The sequence below is a fragment of the Leptosomus discolor genome, chromosome 4, assembly GCF_034619465.1.
Source record: "Leptosomus discolor isolate bLepDis1 chromosome 4, bLepDis1.hap2, whole genome shotgun sequence".
NCBI classification, from domain to species: domain Eukaryota; kingdom Metazoa; phylum Chordata; class Aves; order Leptosomiformes; family Leptosomidae; genus Leptosomus; species Leptosomus discolor.
In genome coordinates this window covers 13181631-13201968 of record NC_141394.1, presented here as the reverse complement: position 1 = coordinate 13201968, position 20338 = coordinate 13181631, and the positions used below count along the sequence as shown (strand labels likewise).

Below are 20338 nucleotides of genomic sequence, written 5' to 3'. Positions count from 1 at the left end.
CTTTTAGTGATGCGCATGGAGAAAAAAAAAATATCCTCAGCCTAGGATGCAACAGAAAGCCGCCCCCCTGTACTCTGCATTCAAAAAAATATCTAAGTTGCACTTCATAAAAACAGATTTTAATAAATTAATATTTATTGAAAATATCACATTAGCCTTTATTTTGCTTATTTGACCCAGTGCAAAATTAAGCTATTTAACATGTAAATTGTAATAACAGAACTGCAAGCAGCTTCATAAAATGAAAGACCAAATACACTTATAATATGATCAGACTCTTTAATCTGGTGGATAAGGAACAGTGGGATGGAAGGGATTAATCTGTTTTAGGGTCTGATACACAACCTACCTTGTTTTAAACACATAGATCTATTAAAAGCCACTGTTTAGCAGTATAACATGCATCTAAAAATTGACAATACGGGTCATCATCCATTAAATATACTATTTGCAGACAAGAATCATTAGGGATGGGAAAAAGATTAAAATGAAAAGCACCAGGGCTCCATGGCCCTCCCAGAACAAAGTATTTTGCAGGGAGAGTGTAATGCCATTTGTTAAGCACTCTACCGTAAAGGACTAGCATTTGGTCCATTTCCTGCACGTTTGCTGTAGAAATGCACTTCTTTGGAAAAGCAACCGTCAAGGCTTTGCAAATGCAGTGTTACTTCAGACACCCAACTTATTGGCCTGGGTGAGGACAACTTTCAGAACGGGCATGAAAGCAGAGGTCTCGCTGAAGTTGCTGGTGCTGACTATGTGTGTGTGGATGTTCAGTCCTTCCTGGTAGTTGCGGGTTTCAATGCTCTTCACGATGTTGTGCAAACCGCTAATGATGGCTGGAGAGAGCTACAAGGAAGCCAGGCAAGGCATGTCAGTGGAAACTAAAACCAGTGCATACACTAGTGCTAGAAAAACAGAAATCCTACATGCAACATTTGGCCCTCAGGAAGGTACAGCAATTAGTTCCCTTCTTTAAAGATAGCCATCTTCAGAGCTGCACGACACTGGGAACAATCACTGGGAAGTCTAACAGACTTCAACCAGAATGTACCTTCTCTGCAGTACTGCAAAGCCCTGCAAGCCTTCACTGCCAGCCCCTGGATGCAGCTCCCCGAGGTGGGAGACTTGCTGTGACAGACTGTGGCACATGACAATCCTACTGAGATTTTATGCCTTTGCGGTAAAGGTAACTGCTCAGCAAAGATGGCCTGACAACGACAGGATTAGACCACTCTGATCTTAAGGTTCCTAAGAGATCTAAGCCCAGTCCTTTATTCTGCCACAGACCTCCTGGAAGACTTTGGAAAAATTAGCAGATCTTCCAAAGTACTTGCACATCTGCCTTCCAGTGAAGTCAGTGAGCCTCCAACATCTAAGTCTTCTGGGATTTTTTTTTGACCCCAGGCTGCATGTCTCTCACTTCCTGCTGGGAGTGGGGGCGCTTGCTGTATTGTCTCATTGCCAGCAGCTGGAGACAGGGACCCTCATGCATTCACCCAGTGTCTACTGCAAAGAGCTCTGTTAGTTGGCTCAACACAGTCCCTGCAGAGCACCAGAAAACTCATGACATGACCCCAAAATCCTGTAAAATCTGCAAAGTCACCTGGGGTCAAGCACTTTACCTACCCATTTCTGGAAAATGTATGGAAATAGACAATAAATGGATTTGAAGCATGCTTCCAAAGAAAGAACAAGCACCTGCTACATATTGCAGAGGAGTCCACACCACCAATTAAGTTCTTGACCATACCTGCAATATGCAGGGGGGGGAGAGGGGGGGAAGGGAAGGGAAGTAAAACAGAACTTACTGCCTGTTCCCTAAGTTTGTCATATAGAAACTCCAGGCGTTTATTTGCATCATCTAGTTTCCTCTTAGTTTGCTGCAAAAGAAATAAATACATTAAAACACAGTGATTTTAAGAACACCATAGTGATCTGGTATTGCAAAGAGGTCCATGCTACACAGGAAATTCCTTTCTCAACAACACTTTCTTAATGCATCATTTGAATTCTTTGCTCTGTACTTTTCTCCCCTGATTTTGCTAGGAAAGACCATGTAATATGACTGTAGTTCTCCACATATAACTGCTCTAGTTAGCTACAGAGAATAGTTAACTGCAGAGGTGCATCCCAAAAGCCACTGGTCATTTGCAAAACCCACTGGTATAGCTGATACAGAAAGTGACAGAATTCTGAGATGCAGCACAAATTTTTTTTTCTATGGTTCACTGGCAAAGCATAATGGTAGCTGGACAAAGTTATTACTGAAATCAAGTATCCAGCAACGTCAATGAGAGCTTAAGGGCACACACAGCCACTGAAGTCTAAGTATGTACAACTGTCATCATTTACTGCAAATCCTAATTATATTTTTTTTATTATGCAATTAGTAAAATCAGGAGTTTGCTTCTAAGTTTTTACTGTCAACAGAAAAACTAACAGCATAACCCAAACTGTCCTTACAGATCCTTTCTGCTTCCATGATTTTAGATAGAGTAAACAGGCATGTGGCAAACCCCTCAGCAACAGTTATGTTGTCAAGGAACTGAGACCAGTAAGGAAAAAGTACCCCAGGAGGAGCAGATAAGAAACTGGCTAATTCTTTTGGACTGGCTAACTCTCTCAGATACATGACTTCGGAACATTTGTTTCAAAACCTGTGAAAAGGCATACACGTAATTTTCATTTTACAGATGGCCAACTACGGCAAAGAGGAATAAACTGCGTTTAATGAGCAGCAAGACATCTCTCCAGCCAAAGGAAATAAGGTGGAAGAAGTGCAAACTGATTGTTCTCCTCACTCTTTGCTTCCTGTTCCCATTTTCCCCTTTGGAATGTAGTAACTGAGTAGTGCCTGCGTCTGTTCTGACAATAACTGATGTATACAGTCAGGGTGGTATCTCCCAGCACTGCATACCAGAAATGCTTGCTCTGCCTAAGAAAATCAGAGAGACTTAACAAGAAGCAAGCAAAATGTGTTAGCAGAGCAGAAAAGCAATCCCTGGCTGCAGAGCTGAACTGAAGGCTTTTGCCGCCTTTGTGTGTCTGCGAGAAGGGGCACTCAGAGAAGAAAAGGTCAAAGGGTCCATGCAGTATACGACTTCTATCCCTGTACTCTACAGCCTAACCTTTAAAGAAAGAATTTTGAGCAATCAAATGCTACTGAACCTTATGAGGTCTGTCCAAAGAAAGGTCCACGGCCTTGAAAGGACTGCAAGGGCAAGTCCACCCTGAAACTGCTGGGCTGAGGCCCACAGGGGAAAGTAGTACATACATGCAAATATCAAATTTAAACTATAAAGCAAGCTGAAATTGTACAGCGGACATAAGACAGAACTGACACCAAAAGCTCAATATACTCCCCCACAGCCACTGTCACAGAGCCCTCAGCTCAGCTCCCAGTCACCACAACAACAGGAGGGGGAGTCCGTGCTGCTCACCAAGCACATTTAGGGCACAAAGCTTTCTGCACACCAGCCTGTCTTTCATCATCCACCTTTCAACATGCAGCAGGCATAGGCATCTGGACTTTGGGGTAGTGTGTTATTTACTGACCACTGGAAATAAACGAGCAGCTTTGAGATGGATGGTTCATTTACAAAGTACTGACTGCCACAGGAAACGTTTTTCCTATCCAGCTCGAGGGGTCATGTTAAAACTCATAACCTTTCACTTCCCTGCTACCCGTTGTTTCCTTTTGAAATCAGTTTGTTATCAGGAATCAAAAATCACAGACGAAAATGTGAGGCACTTACTCAGTATGTAAGCCTCAGCTCAGACCTGGCATAATACCAGCTGCTTCCTGCTCTGAATTATAATAAGCAGTTAAACAAATGTACAGGGCATGTCTCCACAGTGATCACCTGACAGAAGGAAGAACAGCCCTTTCTGAAGATTGTAGGTTTTTTTTTTTTTTTTTACTATCAATATAAAAACCTCAACCGTAACCAATTCCAACCCTCCTCCTTAGAAGAGAGCAGCAGACGGGGCTGCAATTCCCTGCTCATAAACAGCACCATCATGCTGTGCCCATACTGAGGGCTGTAAGGACCAGAGTCAAAGTGCTTGGGTAGCTGGGCTGTGCTCTGGCCTCAGATTGCCATGTCCCTTGTGCATATGGCTTTTCTACCCGTTGCTTGTGGCTGCTTGATGCAATCTTTAAAAGGAAAAAGCTGTCTCAGGAGAGGCTGTGATGGCTGGCTGTGCTGCAGACACTAATGCATTCACCCAAACACAGGGGTACTCTGGGAACAGCACAGGGACCTACTGGATCAGAGGCAGACAGCAGGCACCTCTGGATAAGAGCTTCAAACGTAGTCTTCAGAATAAGGTGCTCCTCAGGGATGGGCTTCTTGGTAATCTTCTCTGTCGGCAGTGCCTGTACATGCTGAGAAACAGAGTGCAGGTAAGGCTTCTCCAGCTCACTGTGACTACAGGTTGTTTTCAACTAAATCAAGTGGCATTATTAGCCAGCTTGGCACAATTCCTATTTCTTCCCTGTGGGTGTGTGGAGGTGACATAATCAGCATCTGCTGTCACTCCCTCTGGAGAGCTCTGAAGCTGTAGAAGGAAGCAGCTTGTTGGGCCATACGAACTAGAGTATTAACTGCGAAGAGTTAAGTGTCTAGGTGGAGATTACAGTAGCAAAATGCCAGCATGGTGCAAAGCTAGCGACTAAAAATTCTGCAGTACACTTTGGACGTACAAGAAATGCCTGGCCAAGAGGATCCCAGCTGCGAGGCTATGCTGATGTACAACCCAAACCCATGCAACACTGGGGCTACGTTACCTGGATGGCATTGCCGATTGGGGCCCCAGGGGCCCCCTCCGTGCTGGGTTTGGAAACAGTGGGTGACATGATGCAAGGCCCCAGAGGCTGGGGAGCAGACAGGTAGCCACCCTGCAGCACTGGCTGCCCCGCGGGGAGGTGTGGAGGCTGGAAGCTGCATGTGCCTGTGGGTGGTGTTGGAGCTGGAGGCTGCTGCATCTGAGACTGTGGATCTGCAAGTGGGTTCATGATGGGGGAGGTGATGGGAACTGGGGGCAGGAAGTTATCAGGGACCTGGGGAAAAAAAAAAAACAAACAGTGCATTTATGCTGCCGTGGCTGCTGCAGGCAAAGCACAACACCCAGCTTCTACACGCTTCCCAACTCACAGCAACTGCGAGCTCTGCCAAGCAGACCGACAAGTTCCCAGGACATAGAAATAACAGGGGCAGGCAATACAGGATTTCACTCTGGCTGAACAAACCCATTCCTCTGGCTGCCCTGGGGCAGTAATATCCTCCTGCGTTTCCAGTCCCCTGTGCCCTGCCTGTCTTTAAGCTGCACAGGGCAGGAGCAGTCTGCCCAGCCTGCCCTTGGCCACAAGAGCTGAGTACAGCCACCTCAAACCAGAGCCACTTGCGCTCTGCGAAGGGCACAAAATAGAGGTTTGGCAGACCAGCACTAACGGAAGAGTTACACTAATGAAAACTAACTCACACTTACATCTATTCTTACTATTGGGTCATTATATCCAGATTTGTGTGTCTCACTTTCAAGGGTACATTTTTGTCCATGCAGTACATAGGTCACAGCTAGCAACACGCACCAATAAAGCTTCTGAAAGCCTTTCAAGCTTCTGGCAAACAGGTTTGCACTAACACAGATTATGAGTGCATTTCAGATTCATCCCTAAGCATCTGCCAGTCTTTACATGGGGGTGTTTTAGCAACATTTGGTAGAGCGAAGAAACAACAAAATGAGCTACTGGCCTCTGCTATGAATCATACAGGAATCCAACCAGAAGAGTGAGCTCCCCTGAGAACGCGCACATTTCTTCGGGCGTGCACGGAAAAAAAGGAAAGATTACAGAACCCTGAATGCTACCCTGAATGATGCCAAAATTAAGCCAGTTATTTGGGACAGCAATAAAACATTCCCAATCCAGCACCAACAAAGTCAGTTATAAAAGCAAAGAATCACAGCAATAAACTTTTGAGCAGTGGATAAGTTCTTAGTTAGGTGGAAAAGAGCTGCAAATTATACTGCAGCTTGAAACACCAGGCGGTTCTTCTATTTTACAACAGCCCATATAGTGAGTCATTTTATAATATCCTAAACCACCCCCTCATACAGTGGACATAAGGGAAACAAACATAGAAACATTTCTGACAGAGGTTTATTAAATACCCAACAGGGAATGCAAAAACACAACTGCTCATTTAGAAGGGAGCCAATCCTCAAGCCCTGGCTATGGCAGAAATTCTGTCTGTGACACACACAGTAGCAAAAATTCTATTTGGAGAAGGCTGCTTCTTGAGCTCTCAGGTCCAGCAGTTACTCTGACAACTTTCCTCCTACTTAAGAGCCTGAAGCCCCAAAATGCAGCATGCCAGCTGTTGTGTGACAAATGTCCCAGCACTGGGGCAGTCAGGGACACACAAAGCACCCCCTATCCACCCTCAAAAGCTTCTTAATCTTGAACTGCAGAGACCAAAACCCAAATGGGAGTTTTTGCCTTCACCTTCACCCAGATCTCACCTTGCCTGCTCCAACTTTTTTTTTTTTCTCCCCACACTTCATGCACTCCAGACTGACTCTTGCTTCCCAAATGCACCAGGCTCAGAGAGCAGTGGATGACACTGTGGAGATATGCAAGACTACAGCAGCACTAGGTGATGAAGAGGCTTACATTGCTTAGTGCAAAGTGTCCCCAGTTATGCTGTTCTGCTTCAGTCTAAATCCATTTTACAGAACTACATTGTCTCCATCACAAAAATTGTCTTACTCTCAGCAGACCTCTCAGGGTCAGATCCTTAATCAGGATAAATTGCTTTCAGCTCCAGCAAAGTCAGTAATCTATAACAATTTGCATGGCCTCATCATTTCAGGAGCATCATCTTCTGCAAAACTCATCTGCTTTACTGCAGACAAAAATAGTCTGAGGTATTTTCTTCCCTCAAATCAGGACCAATATTGTTATTAAGAACCACAACTTCACCAAAAAGCCACCATATCTTCAGAGGCTTAAATATTTTGAGAGAGATAATGCATATGGGAGAGGCATAAAGGCTATTTCTGCTCACAAGGTGCAGCTTTTAGTTTGCTGCTAACCCTTCTTTTTCCTTCTCCTACCAACAAGTTTCCCGAGCAGCTTAAGTTACTGCTTTTCAAGTGGTCAGCACTCAAGTGTGTCGAGACAGAATTTCCTAGAGTACCTTCTTCTTCTTGGCAGCTCTGTTCAGGGCAGGAGGGTCGTTCCAGCCATTCTGAGGCCCTGGGACAGAAAGAAAACAGAGACTTTAAGTACACCAGAGGAGGGCAGTGATGCCTTCTTGAGCTCAGTTGGGCTGACTGGCCACCACAGCTCTACTAGCAGGGGCTTGGCAGAGGCTGCCTTCAGCTGTCTGGTCCTCTGTCCTTCACTGGGGGCCAGAACAGCTCCTGCACCACTCAGAGCCTCCCAACACTCTAGCCATCAGACCCTTTGGGCTCTGCGCCCACTGCAAAGGTTTGGCATCTTGACCAACTGTTGTCAAATTTGACAGAAGTTGATTCCTTTTTAAATTTTTTTTTCTTTAAATAATGAGCAGACATGGCCTTTGAAAAGGCAGGTAGTTGCCTACCACGCCCAAAATACAGCTCTGCTACACAGACTGTATATGTGAAGACAGCTTCAATTACTGGTGAAAGTTTCTCTCATCTGTATCATGTGAGAAAAAAATGAGAACCGGTTTTAAATGTTTTTTTTGTTTTGTTTTGTTGGTTGTTTTTTTTTTTTTTCCCCACAATCACCATAACATTATTATTAATCAGCAGCACAGATGTCAAAAAACACGGGTGAAAAAGAACACGATTAAGCTGCATCCATTTCCTCAGAGCTCCTGCTGCAATTGCCTACTATGATGGATTTATACATGCCAGTTAAGACATGTTCCCCAGCAACACAACACAGAAAGAAGAGGCATAAGAGGCAGCAGGAGCCTTAAACACTTCAGGCCAGATTCACCTAGCCACCCTGGAAACACAGAAGAGCCATAAACCCAGGTTTCCCCTGCCAGCTACAGTATGTTTATGGGCGCTTCGTGTCCCAAATGCAGAGCAGAGCTGCTGGAGCAAAGTAGCAAAATGAAGCTTTTTGCACCAGAGGCAATTCGTTCGAAACTGGAAGAAGCAGAGGATGTCTGAGCAGATTCAGAGTTCGGGGTGTTGTCCTATACCAAACCTTCTGCTCTTCCAAGAAAGCATGCTCTGTGCAGCTGCAAGATTTGTACACCAAAGCTCACGTTAGTGCATTAGAAAGTTCCCTATCTCATCATGGAGTGCACTATATCTCAGCATTACTATGGCCTCGCCAAGTAATCAGGATTTATTGCACAAAGCCACAAAAAGCCAACAAAGCCAAATTTGTGCTCAATGGACTTTTTCACCACAGCATTTTTCACTTAGCAGATGATGAATTCACCTTAGACAGCAGAGCTTAACACCACTGCAGAATTTGCTCAATTTACCTGAGATTTCATTTGCTCCTGAGTGTTTGTTAAACAAGCTCCACATCCAGATCATGTTAAAGGGGTAAATGAAAAATAATTTAAAACCCCTTTCACATCTGCTTTCTCTTTAACCAAAGGCAGTGCCATCTCCTGACAGCCACATGCCCCAGGGACTCCTCTGTTCCTCCCTGTCCAGAAAATCCCAGAGTATTTCTGATACAGGAAGTCTAACTTCTGCAGCGCTGACAGTGATAACACGCTAAGAAAATCTCCAGACTGTTTCTGCTGTTAATTTCCTGGAATAATTTGCTTTAAAAAAATGAGAATCAGCATTTGTTTCTGTGGTTAAAAACTCCAGATACATTGTTATTGGTTGTAATTAAGGAATTAAAAATTTATTTGATTAAAGTCTAATTCGCAAACAGCATCACACTTAATGTTCTCTGAAGAACATATGCATTATTGATGTTTGTTCAATTAATTTCATGTAGTGGCTATAATCATTTTCAGGTTAGGTGGTACCTAGTTCACCTGCAAACGGAGAGGCCTGGTCTTGAGTTGGTAGGCTTTCTGCAGATAAAATGCAAAGAGAACTAAAAAATTATTTTGGAAAAAAAAAAAAAAAAAAGGCCTGCAATTTTTGATTAGCAATTTAGTTTCAATAAGCACAAGAAGACAGGAGAAAAACCACCCAACCTAATTACAATGCCAGTTTAGAGACTTGTCATTTGTCCAAACCATCCTGTGGAATTGCTTTTGTCTGCCACTCCTGAAAACAAGCCTGTTGGCTCTTTCCATGCAGTAAATCAGTGTCTCTAGGTGTTTCTAACAAATGTTGCAGAGTCCTGGCCCACTTTCTTATCTTTTCTGGTGTTCTCATTTTCTATTCCTACCAGCCAGTGCAGCTGGCAGACTATTACTCTTAGCAACAATCTTCTCACCATCATTTTACCATTCCAGAAAGCTTTTCAGGACATGTACTTAAAGTACTTGACTCCAAGGTAGATGTTAAGCATGTTCCCAAATCAAGGCATGCCCTCAACTGCATCCAGCCCAGATTAAAAAAAAAAAAAAGTATGTTCACACAGCAGCTTTACACCCATGTGAAAAGGCATGTTGCCTGCTCATGCTAGAGCAACAAATCCAAATGGCAAAACACAACCAATAAAGCCTTTGCCATTTCAAAGAGAAGAGGAATGTTGGGAATGAGATACTCTTGTCCCTGGGGTTGGTCTGATGCGCTTATAGTTCTACTGCAAATCCTTCCCTTATCTAAGAATTGCTCTATCACAATTTCAAACAAGATTCAAGACTCTGAAAATTAAAACTCCCTTGAAAGCAGATTCAAATATTTATCACAAACCAAAGTGAGGTACGTTGGAAATGAAACTAAATGTGGGCTTTTCTTGCTACTGGAGCTCCAAACACAGCTTAACTTACTGATGTTATATGCATTTGCAAAAACCAGAAGACATTTATAGAACTGTTTCTTTAAGTGCATCTTTAAATCCAAGCCAGTTCAAAGGTCACATGCTTTTCAAGACTTAAAATTTGAGATCTTTTTTCCTTCCTCCCTTACCCCCTCCTTTAATGAACCACAATTGCAAAGTAAAACATGCTGTTCCCAGATTAGATCATCATCACTCACAAAAGCACTTCAAAGCCAAGATCAGCATCACTATACACTGTGCACTGGAACATTCAGAGTTACAGGTAAGATCTACTTCTGGCTGCAGATTTCTGTGGTTCTATGGAATCTCATGCCAAGGCATCCTTCACTAAGCAATACAGCTACTCTGGAAAATATGTTGGTGGTTAAGCATGTTAAGCATGTATACTGTCATTTCTGCATTTACAAAGCAACCTTTTTTTCCTTCTTGTTTATATGTTTTTGAAAGGCATAATCTAAAAATTGGAAAAGGACAGAGTGTGCTCTTCAGACACCTCTTATCTGTTTTCCATAGTTCTCCAACTGCAGGCAGCAGTTGCATGCCAGCATCCCACACACAATGAGCCACCTGGCCTCAGCACCTATGCATTTCAGACCAAGGCTGGCATTTGCCAGGAATCAGAGATGCCCAAGTTTGTGTCCCTGAAGGTTTCACACTTTGTACTGGCTGCCATCTCACCACAGCTGCTGAGAAAAACACAAGCAGCACCGATAGTTCTCAGAAAGTTTTATAAGAAGCCTAGTATGGGCAACTTTTAATTTTGAAAGGAAATCTGGCAGGGCAGATAATGACTGCTTCAATTCCCCTTATATTAAAATGACATAGGCAAGATGTGTTAGACTACTATCTATGTGGACTACACAATTTTACAAATCGACTGGTATTGTCATTAATGTTCCTAATTTCTATTGTCTAGAGTACAGAGCTTCAGGTGCGCTCAGCGTGCCACATGGACTACGTCACTTCACTGTTAACACAAGAAACTTAACAACTGATAGATCTGAAGTGCCTGCCAGTGACATGAGTAGTTAAATGGATAAGAAAGAAAATTTTCTTGTTCCTTGCATTTATTTGGAGGTGCAGAAGCCATGATGTTTGCATTACGATGTGCTGCTTCACATCCCAGGCCTAGAACCCTACCCAACACCTCTTCCTCTGTCCAATTTAGTAAATCCTCTGACTTAGAGATAGAAGTTTGACATGCCCTGTAATGGGGTCAGAAGAGGTCACAGTACAGAATCTCCAAGAACAGAGAGGACACTGAATGTGGCTCCAGGATGGAGGGAAAAGGCCTCTTCTCCCCTTGCAGCCCTGGCGGCTGCCCTACACTGGTCCACTCTATTTTTTGACAGAGCAAAATACGAGTATGTGCGTGAAGGCAATAACATGAGAGGTGTGGGCTCCCAGCCTCAAGGACACCAGGAGCACCTGATTATAGGACTGCTGCTGCCAAGCAAAGGCAATATGCCTTTTCTACACTGCATCACCCCTAACAGACTTTTAAAATACGAGAGGGTATCACAGTGGGGTCTTTAGGGCCTGTCAGCAGAGTCAGCATCCCTGGAACATCCCTCAAATCCTGCTCAATATTCCTTCTGCTCCCTGCTTCCCAGATCTGGTCCTTGACTCTCCAACTGGACCACCTGGATGTTTATGTTTATGGCCAGGTTTAGAAAAGGACCAGTCATACTTCCTGCACAGTCTGATGTATGCAAAGCTGTTGTTTCACAGGCTTTTAAGTGAAGAGACAGGTTTGTTATCACAAGCAAGGCCACTGTCCCACAGCGAACAGTTACATCCAGGCGGTCATAAGGAGACATTGAGCCCCACCTCAGTGCATGCTCTCTAACCATGCATGCTCAAACATGCTCTTACGCACCGGCCACACACACATGCTTTTAATTAACATTCAGGAAAGAGACATGTAAAAGCATTTCTAAATCACTTCTGATTAACTTTTAAGGCACTCACAGCTACAGGAAATCCCATTGCACTAAACAGTAAAGAAAAAAATAATGGAACTGAGATGATGCCACAGAAAATGCTGTTTGAATTGAATATGCTGCCAAACCCAGGCCTGAAATGCTGCTCACAAATCAGGGACACAGGGACAAATTACATTTGTAAAATTGTTCTGCAAGGAGAATTGGGATCATCTTCTCCACAGCAATTAGGAAAACTTGCTAATTTTTGTATTTTGCTCTCAAGCCACATAGGTTTTGATACCAGCCTCACAAGGTTAAAACTGTGCCACCACACATCCACAGCATATGACAGCCTCATAACAAGACAATGCTGTAGCACACTGTCTTGGGCAAGACAAAAGCTCTGTGCTTGTGGCAAGGTCTGACTTGCAAAAGAAAGACAACTGCTAATGCTGCTCAGCAAGTGACCACTGCAGCAATGTAACAGTATCATTGCCAGATGCCCAGGGAAGATGATGTGTTCTAGAAATGCTTTGAATTGACCTCTAAGCAAAAGGAAACTTTGTATGCAGCATTCACAAGGAAAGGGTGCACATTTAACTGAGTGATAAAGCAAAACCCTCCACCCTCCCTGCCTGTCCCCTGTCCAAGCGCAGACCTGTTCTCTGGGATGCAGGAAGGTCACTGGTTGCAGGCAGAGTACCTGTTGGTCCAGTAGGTAATGCATAAGCCACAGAAGTTGCTGGAGGTCCTGGCCTGCCATGCTGAAAGGATGCACCAGAAGGAGGAAGAGGGAAGGAAGAGAAGGGATTCAGGCTTGTTGGGGAGGGTTGAGGCTGCCCGGGGTACAGTGGGGAGGGCATGGAATGGGCAGGGACAGAAGGCAGGTAGGGAGGGGTGGTGTTAGGGGCAGGGTTCGGGTAAGAGGCTGAAGCACGGACAGCAATAGGCTGCTGAGGCTGATAGAGAGCTGGTCCCCCTGTTCCACAGGAGTACTGCTGTGTGGCCTGATACACTACAAACAGGGAGAAAAGACATTCAGTCAGTGAGTTCATAACAGAGGAGCAGGTTTTGTCTGCCTCTGCTTCCTTCTCCACCTGACTTTCCTCTCTTCCTGCCCCTTCCCCCTCAAACCACTTACCTGCCCAGCCAAATCCTGGCTCCTACAACTCTGCCTGCACTTGCAGGACTGTTCAAAACCTCAGCCTGCCACTAGGAGGGGGGAACCAGAGAAAGGACTGCCTTGGCTGTAAGGATGCTCATTCTCCCCCACACTCTCCTGCCCAGAGCCATCATGCCACTTGGGGTGGGGCTGGGGCATACAGATCCTGTTGCTTTGGCTGTATTCTAGACCATTGCAATCCTCACAGGGAAGGTAAACCCCTGTCCCAGGTTTGCACAAAGGGAAAGCCTAGGCCAAGGAGGTGAACAACAGTCTCTGGAAGTGAATGCAAGTTCACAGCTTTTCACTGTGGGCCCTCCAGCTCAGCTTCACTGCCTCTTCTCTGCCCATCTACGTCCATTTTGTCCTTCCTGGTACCTGTACTTTCAGTCCACTGCTTTGAGTGTGTCAGTGCTCTGCCCCCTTCCTCACTCACCTCTACTACTGCCCTTGTCTCCTTATCCCCTTTCCCATCTTCATGGAGTCCCAATGAGAACTGGATGGCCTAGCCACACACAGATGAGCTGGGTCCCTCTTTGCCAGGCCTGTGCTGCTTCTCCAGGACTCACATTGTGGGGCTTCTGACCCCAGCACACCCTTGGAAAGGGCCAGCTGAGTAGTGAGTCTAAGAGCTGTGGGCAGACACCTTTCTCAGCAGAGGAGACAGTGTCTGACGAAGGGCGCCTGATGTCTGGATCCTACTAAGAAATTACAATCTTCAGATGACATCTCAGGAGCTTTCTCCCCCGCCAAGAAATGTGGGACTGGCTTGGTCTGAACCCTCCCAGCCCTGAGGAGGGGACTTGCTATCCCCAAGTAATTGTGGCCTCATCACCTGGCTAGCCCACCTGAGTGGGAGAGAGAGGGGAGCTGCTGCTACTCACTCTGTGGGTATGTTGGCCGGGCCCCTGCTTGTGAGTACATGCTGTAATTGGAAGATGTGGCTTGCTGCAGTGGCATGTTGGGGTTAACAGCACCTGGCAGGATAAACCCTGGAGGAGGTGGGTTGTCTCCCTGTAAAACAGAGATTGCAAGAAAAAGGGTAGGGGGAGATAGGATTTAGTTAGCAACGGTAATGCAGTGCTGAAGCAGAACTGTAACAAAATGACCAGTTCACATCTCAGGGCCTGAAATCCCATTCCCTGGAAGAGGCACCAGCACAGGGGCAAGTGCCTCAAATGACACCAGTGCCTTAGGGTGCCCAGTGTAACACTGAAATCACAGCCTGTATGTGCAGTGACTTCAGTAGCAGCAGAGCAGCACATACCTTCCCGCACAAGGAAGAGGTCCTTGCCAGTGCTGCCTGTTACTCAGACAGTCCGAGAGCGCCCTGCCATCCACAGCTTTCAACTAAACAATGTAAATGTTAACTCTGAAGCTTCTAATTTCCATGGGAAAGAGGGAAAGGAAAAATGTCATCACACTTCAGATAATTCCAGTGCAGGGCAAGGGCTGGTGGGGCTCAGGTCACACTAGGCTCCCACTCAAGGCTTTCCAGAGCCACTCATCTAGGCGTTGGTGGAAAAAAAAAAAACGTAACACAAGATGCAGAAGAGCAAAACCAGAGCACACGTGGAAGCTGTTCCTTCTATCCGTACCAGACTGTGTCAAGCACATAGACTACATCAGCGGACATATCAGGGTTGAGCAGGGGCTCAGAGAGGAATAATGAAGGTTATACCTGTGTGTCAGAGGGACAGCCTGCAGGAGGATGGCTGGGAAGGGCAGTAGGAGTTTTGTTACTCCAGGTAGTGACAGTAGGGGCAATTCTAACCTGAATTGAACAAAGAAATACCAATCATGGAAAACAAAACAATAAAGTCTAAAGGGTTTCACAAAACGAGATGCAGAGAAGTGAACATAAAAAGGTTTGCATGCTGGCACTTGTAACGCAGCCATAAAATCTCAGAGGAAGAGGAAAAGTGCATTCAAGACAGACGAAATCACTGTGCATTGAAGCCAAAGTGAATTGCAGAGTGAAGATGAAGCAGAGCAGAGACGCAGCTACAAGAGGTTGTGGAGTGAGTGCAGTGCCATACGTGCCAGTGAGCCATGTCTGCCTCTTTCATCACATTTTCCTATTGCAGAAGCTCCCCTCAGGCTACTGTAACACTGAGCATCGCTAACCACAGCTGGATTTCCCAAGTTCCATGTTAAATTCAAACATGCTGCCTCACAAAAAAGCAGTCTGCTTAAATCGAGCTTAAGATGAATTAAAAAAAGGTTAAAATCTGATATTCAGCTCTTGCACATGCACAAACATACACCTTAATGCTTATTGCTTTCCAGCCAGTCTCCCACAGCTCTTTTCCTCTATCTTCCTTCTTTGCCACTCCAAAGGCCTTCAGTTCCATATGACCACTACTACCTTTCTGATGGGACAGAAACCAAGAACCTCCTATGCCTGCAATATCCCTGAGAAAGGAGAGGGTGTCCTGCCCAACAGTGGGATGCACAGGCAGGGTCAGGAGACTGACACCCCACCAGAGCACAGGCAGAGGGAAAGCTGCAGCCCTCAAGTCCTGGCTGGCTCCGTTAGCTTCAGTCTATTGGTCTCTAACCCTGTGCAGTGCTGGGCTAATGGTGCAGTCAGCCGTACAACCACCACTATTAAAGTCTGCATAATTTGTCACTGCAGTCATCTAAAAGTCTATTCCATCGCCTTTCATGCCTGTTTTTTTTCAGATGAAAAAGAGGGTTCAAAAACCTCTGCTGAAAGGAAATCAAGTTTTACTTACATGTTCCTATTTCAGACAGCAATCAAAACAAAGGCTGCCTCAAGCTTGAACAAACCCTATGTACCCACTTTCTTAAAAGGAAGTCAAACAAAACAAGTATCCTAACACCCAAATATGTAATTTCTTCGCATTCTGGTTCATGAGCATACTGCTGGGCACCTTTCTGACATGGCACCTGTCCCCTTCAAGCTCTTCCTACTAAGCATGAGCTCCCTGGAAAGCTAAAAACACAGAGGACAACTCACTCACAGTGTGTTCATGGGTTGTGATACACTTAGCCTTATATTAATGAGCAGAGTTTGCTTAAATAATAGCTTGAGGCATTCCTGAAACAGCAGGAGAAAGTGGGAACTCTGGTTTAAAAAGCATTGCTAAGATCTTGCCATCTAAAGGACAGCTGCTATTTTCCACAGCCAAAAAGGAAATATGCAGCATTGCTCCTCAAGGCAATTCATTGGTTATAAGGAGGAAGGTCAAAGACATAGGAAAGAATAGTAGAGTAATTATTGACAATGACGCATTTAAAATCATACGCAATGGCGTTAAACAAGGCAACCTTGTATGAATAGGATGAAGGCTTTGGCTCTTCTGAAACCTACCGGCTCTTCTGAAACCTACCTTGTTAACAACCTGGAGAGAAGGTGAAGGCACGCATAATTGTTGACATCAAGAGGGGGAGAACAAAGACCAAGTCCCCTGACTTCCCAGCCCTTCTTCCTTCGTGACTCCATTTTTCTGGCAGGCAGTGCTTGAAGGGCTGCACTGCTCTGCTCTCAGAAAAGTCCAGCCCAGAGCCCCTGTGCAGAGCCAGGCGAGATGAGTACCAGCACTGTGCTGAGGGATTAGGGACTTGGCAACAATCTTTAAGGACGCATGCAGCCAGGGCTGGCCACTGCACCATACTCTGGTGATGGCCAGTGTGGTCTGATGCAGTGTCATCCTCAGGCTAGAAATAAAACCAGGGCATCTGCCTCCCCCATTTCTTCTCTTTGTCCCTGCACAGCCCCCAAGCTTCCGTAACAGTCCCATACTCACCAGGTCTTTCTTCTGGCACAGCTCACTCCCAGCCCAGGCCTGCCTCCCCACTGCCATCTCAACCCCTGCCCATGCTGCCTATGCCCCCTTACGCCTGGCTAGGAAGGTGTTTTCATAGTAGGCTGTAGCCACACCTGCTGAAACATGTCCTCAGTTTGCTATTGCCACCGCTCAGCAACTTCTGCAGCCAACATCAGAGCCTGGGGGGGCAATAATCAGCCCCAGAAGAGGCTGGTGAGCAGCATGAGCAAGCCCCCAAGGCATGCAGAGATGCGACAACATTAGTGACTATGACAGCAATCCTGCAGTGCTCTCCCACACAGTCATCTTAGCTCTGAAGCACATTTTCAAACAAAGGAGGAAAACACCTAATCTTCAAAAGCAGGCTACTTGACAAGGTGTTTAATGGATGTTTCCTAATGAGGAGTAAAGGAGGCATCTATACTGACTGAAAAGCAGCACCAATGACTTTCACCACAAGGCTCTTGGTAGAGTATGTCATACAACCCCAGCTCAGATCAAGAGAAAAGAAAAAAATTCCTCTATCCATCACTCTCCAGAACTCAAGCACAAGTTCCTCCCTAACTGCCAAAAAACATTTACCTGTTGGTAATAGTGCTGGGCTGGAGCCTGAGGCCCTTGCATCTGTCCAGCCACAGGGCCAGCTTGTCCTTTGGGCACAGGCTGTCTCTCATACGGTGCTTTGAGTGCCTCCTGTCCCACTGGGACCTCCCCTTGGGCTCTGCAAAGCCTGTCCCGTAACAGCACGATGTTTGGCTGCAATCAGAAAAGGTTAGCAAAGGAAGGTTAACTGCACTGCCCGTCACCCAGTGCATCACACCAAGAGACTGACTGGCCACACACTGATAAACTCTCTCTCAGAAGCCTGCTTTGCTTTATTTGATCAGAATAAGTCTTTTCTGCACGAGAATGGGGCCATTGGAACTGCCTTATGTGTGCCTGCCTCCCATCTTGGGGTACATCATTCCCAAGCTTGCCTGTCTATGAATACCAGGTGATAGATTAAAAAAATCAAAAGAAAACGACCAACTAAGTGTCCAGGTACAGGTGTCTGACTTGTAGGCTGGACAGCTGCCCCTCTGTCAGCCACTGGCTGCAAGGACAAGGGTGTGAAAACAAGGCCATGTACTTCTGCCAGCTCAGTGAGGCCAACGCAGGGAAAGGGGAGACAGGCTGACCATCACATCCTGAGGTGCATTTTAAATGGCAGTCCTGCTGGCTAACTGCACCATGCAGAGGCCTTTGCTCAAAGTACACCTGTTAACACAGAAAGAGGGAGTAAAAAACCTGAAGGCCCCGTACCTGGTTGGTGTTCGCAGGGAGGAAAGTCAAAGCTGCAGCAATGCTGCCCTGGGCAGCCAGGAGGTTAGCGTACTGACTCATCTTCTCAGCCAAAAGGGCCCCCACAGCATTAGGGTCCACAGCCTGGGTGAGCTGCACAGCTTTGCGCAGGATTACGACTTTCTCTATTAAATCCTGGAAGATCAGGAAAAAAAAACCACAACAAAACACAAATGAGAACAATGGGGTGAAGCAGGCCCTGGCTAACAACCATCTCAGAGGGCTGTTCCTCAGGGCAGCCCAGCAGAACACCTCTCACCTGATGGGAAGCTCAAGCCCAGTGCATGTTTCCTGGACAGTTACAGCTACACCAAAGGCACGACTTTCCTAGCACATGAGATGATACAACAGCAACCGGCAATCACACACCAAGTGGCTTCTAAGAGCAAGGCCAGAAGTGCATCGGGCAGAGTTCAAAGCCAAAAGAACTGCTTTTATTAAACAGGATTTCAGGGCCCTATCAGTACTGAGCATGTCCACCAAAAAACTATTATTTCATAAAAATATCTGGTGAGAGCCATGGCAGTGAACAGAAGTCATCAGGCCCATCACCACTATTAGTGCTGGGGTGCCACACATTCATTTGCAGCATTTTACTAAGTCAGGTTTTAACCATCTTAATCAAAAGGATCTAACAACTCGCTTGGGAGAGCTGCCCATGGTTTTCTGGTTGTCACTGCAGAGATGGTTTTCTTGAAATTCACCAGGAATACTCTGTATCTTGCCTTCCTTGCACATCCCCAAATACCAGAGCTGGTCTTGGTTGGGTTTCCTCCTAGTGCTAAGTTACAGGTACATCTTCTGGTCAGTTCTCTCATGTTTTTCTTACTCTCGCTATATTATATTGGAAGACACTACAAATATTCATTCGTCAATATTAACATGCAATCCCTCTTTAAAATTGTGTAACAGATTTAATGACTAATGATTTCAACCTTACATCACTTGTAAGGACTGTTTACTGACTGTTCAATAATATGTTTTTGGTTTTCCCAACAAATCAGCACTTCAAAAAAGGCAAGTAAAAAAAAAGAATCAAGATAACCCACATATTCTATGAGTTTCATCAATTTCAATCATGGTAAACAAGCAGCCTAATTATGACTCCAACAATATTTTTAAATTTTAGTGTCCAAAAGAGCAAAGCAATGCAATCAAAATGCAAATATCAAACTGATGGTAAATCTGTAAACAAACCCCTCACAATCAAGTGGAAAGTAATTTTGGTAATGCAAAACTGGATAGAGTTAATAATGCAAAGTGAAACTCACACTTCTGTTCCTTCAGTTAACTAAGCAGTCACAGCACTGCCAGGTAACGTTACTTTAAGTACGTTCTAAAACTGGTCCTTCAAAGGCCCTGAATAGATGGAAGAAACTAAGTTTATACTGTGAAATAAATTATTCCACAACTGCTTCATCTCACTGTCATCAATCCTATTCCCACATGATATATTGCTATATGCAATATATTTCACTGCTGGAAACCAAACCCTGTATATGCAACGCCCTAGAGAAAACTGTCATGAGAACCTTCCTACAAGTTTTCTCTCCAGATTTAACTCAAATTTATTAGATTTCTTCCCCTGAATATCTAAGCCATCTCATATAAAAATGCCCAAGTATTGCCCTATTGCAAAAGATGCAAGCATTCAAAGTCCCTTCTTCACCACAACACTCTAAGCCCTACAACTACTTTTTTACACAAGAAGCATATTAGCATGACTACCCAAAGAACAGAGCAGACACGAGGGCCATTGTGCTTCACAACACATTTTCCACTATCATATTTATGTGTTATTTCTACAAAAGCCACCCATTCCAGAAGGAAAAGGCTCGCATCCTGAGATACATGCAGCTATCAGACAGCATCAAAGCTCCACACTAGATCATTTGATTTAAGCGCCAAACGATTGCAGTGTGTTACTTCCAACATCTTTCTTAACAGAATTACCAACCTGAAGGTACAAGGGGCTGTTTCCATCCTGAGCTTTGGTCCAACAAGCAACAAGTTTTTCCACATTGCCAGCACAAATGTAACAGAGACAAGCCTGTGTTTGCAGAAGGCTGTCCCCCTCGCTCTCCAGCCTGTTACCCAAGAGATCTAGGAAAAATATGAACAAAGATGATGCTAGTGAATCACTTTGGTGATCCCTCCATCACTGCCAAGGCTGGGGAAGCCTACA

General features: G+C 45.1%; 1 protein-coding gene across 2 annotated transcripts in view; it reads right to left on the bottom strand.

Annotated features, from left to right (window-relative positions):
- Positions 1–237: 237 nt before the first annotated feature.
- The window catches only part of SEC31A (SEC31 homolog A, COPII component), a 47679-nt gene continuing 27578 nt past the window's right edge, over positions 238–20338 (bottom strand). The window contains exons 18-29 of one of the 2 annotated variants that reach the window (XM_086464063.1): positions 20111–20256; positions 18115–18288; positions 17395–17568; positions 14700–14792; positions 13903–14032; positions 12515–12871; positions 9003–9050; positions 7206–7264; positions 4793–5065; positions 4271–4390; positions 1812–1883; positions 238–849 (exon numbers count right to left, since the gene is read on the bottom strand). In XM_086464063.1, coding sequence (XP_086320189.1) covers positions 670–849; positions 1812–1883; positions 4271–4390; positions 4793–5065; positions 7206–7264; positions 9003–9050; positions 12515–12871; positions 13903–14032; positions 14700–14792; positions 17395–17568; positions 18115–18288; positions 20111–20256 — 1826 coding nt within the window. In that variant the 3' untranslated portion in view covers positions 238–669. The remainder of the gene's footprint in view (positions 850–1811; positions 1884–4270; positions 4391–4792; positions 5066–7205; positions 7265–9002; positions 9051–12514; positions 12872–13902; positions 14033–14699; positions 14793–17394; positions 17569–18114; positions 18289–20110; positions 20257–20338) is intronic. The other variant, XM_086464064.1, reaches the window with a different exon arrangement.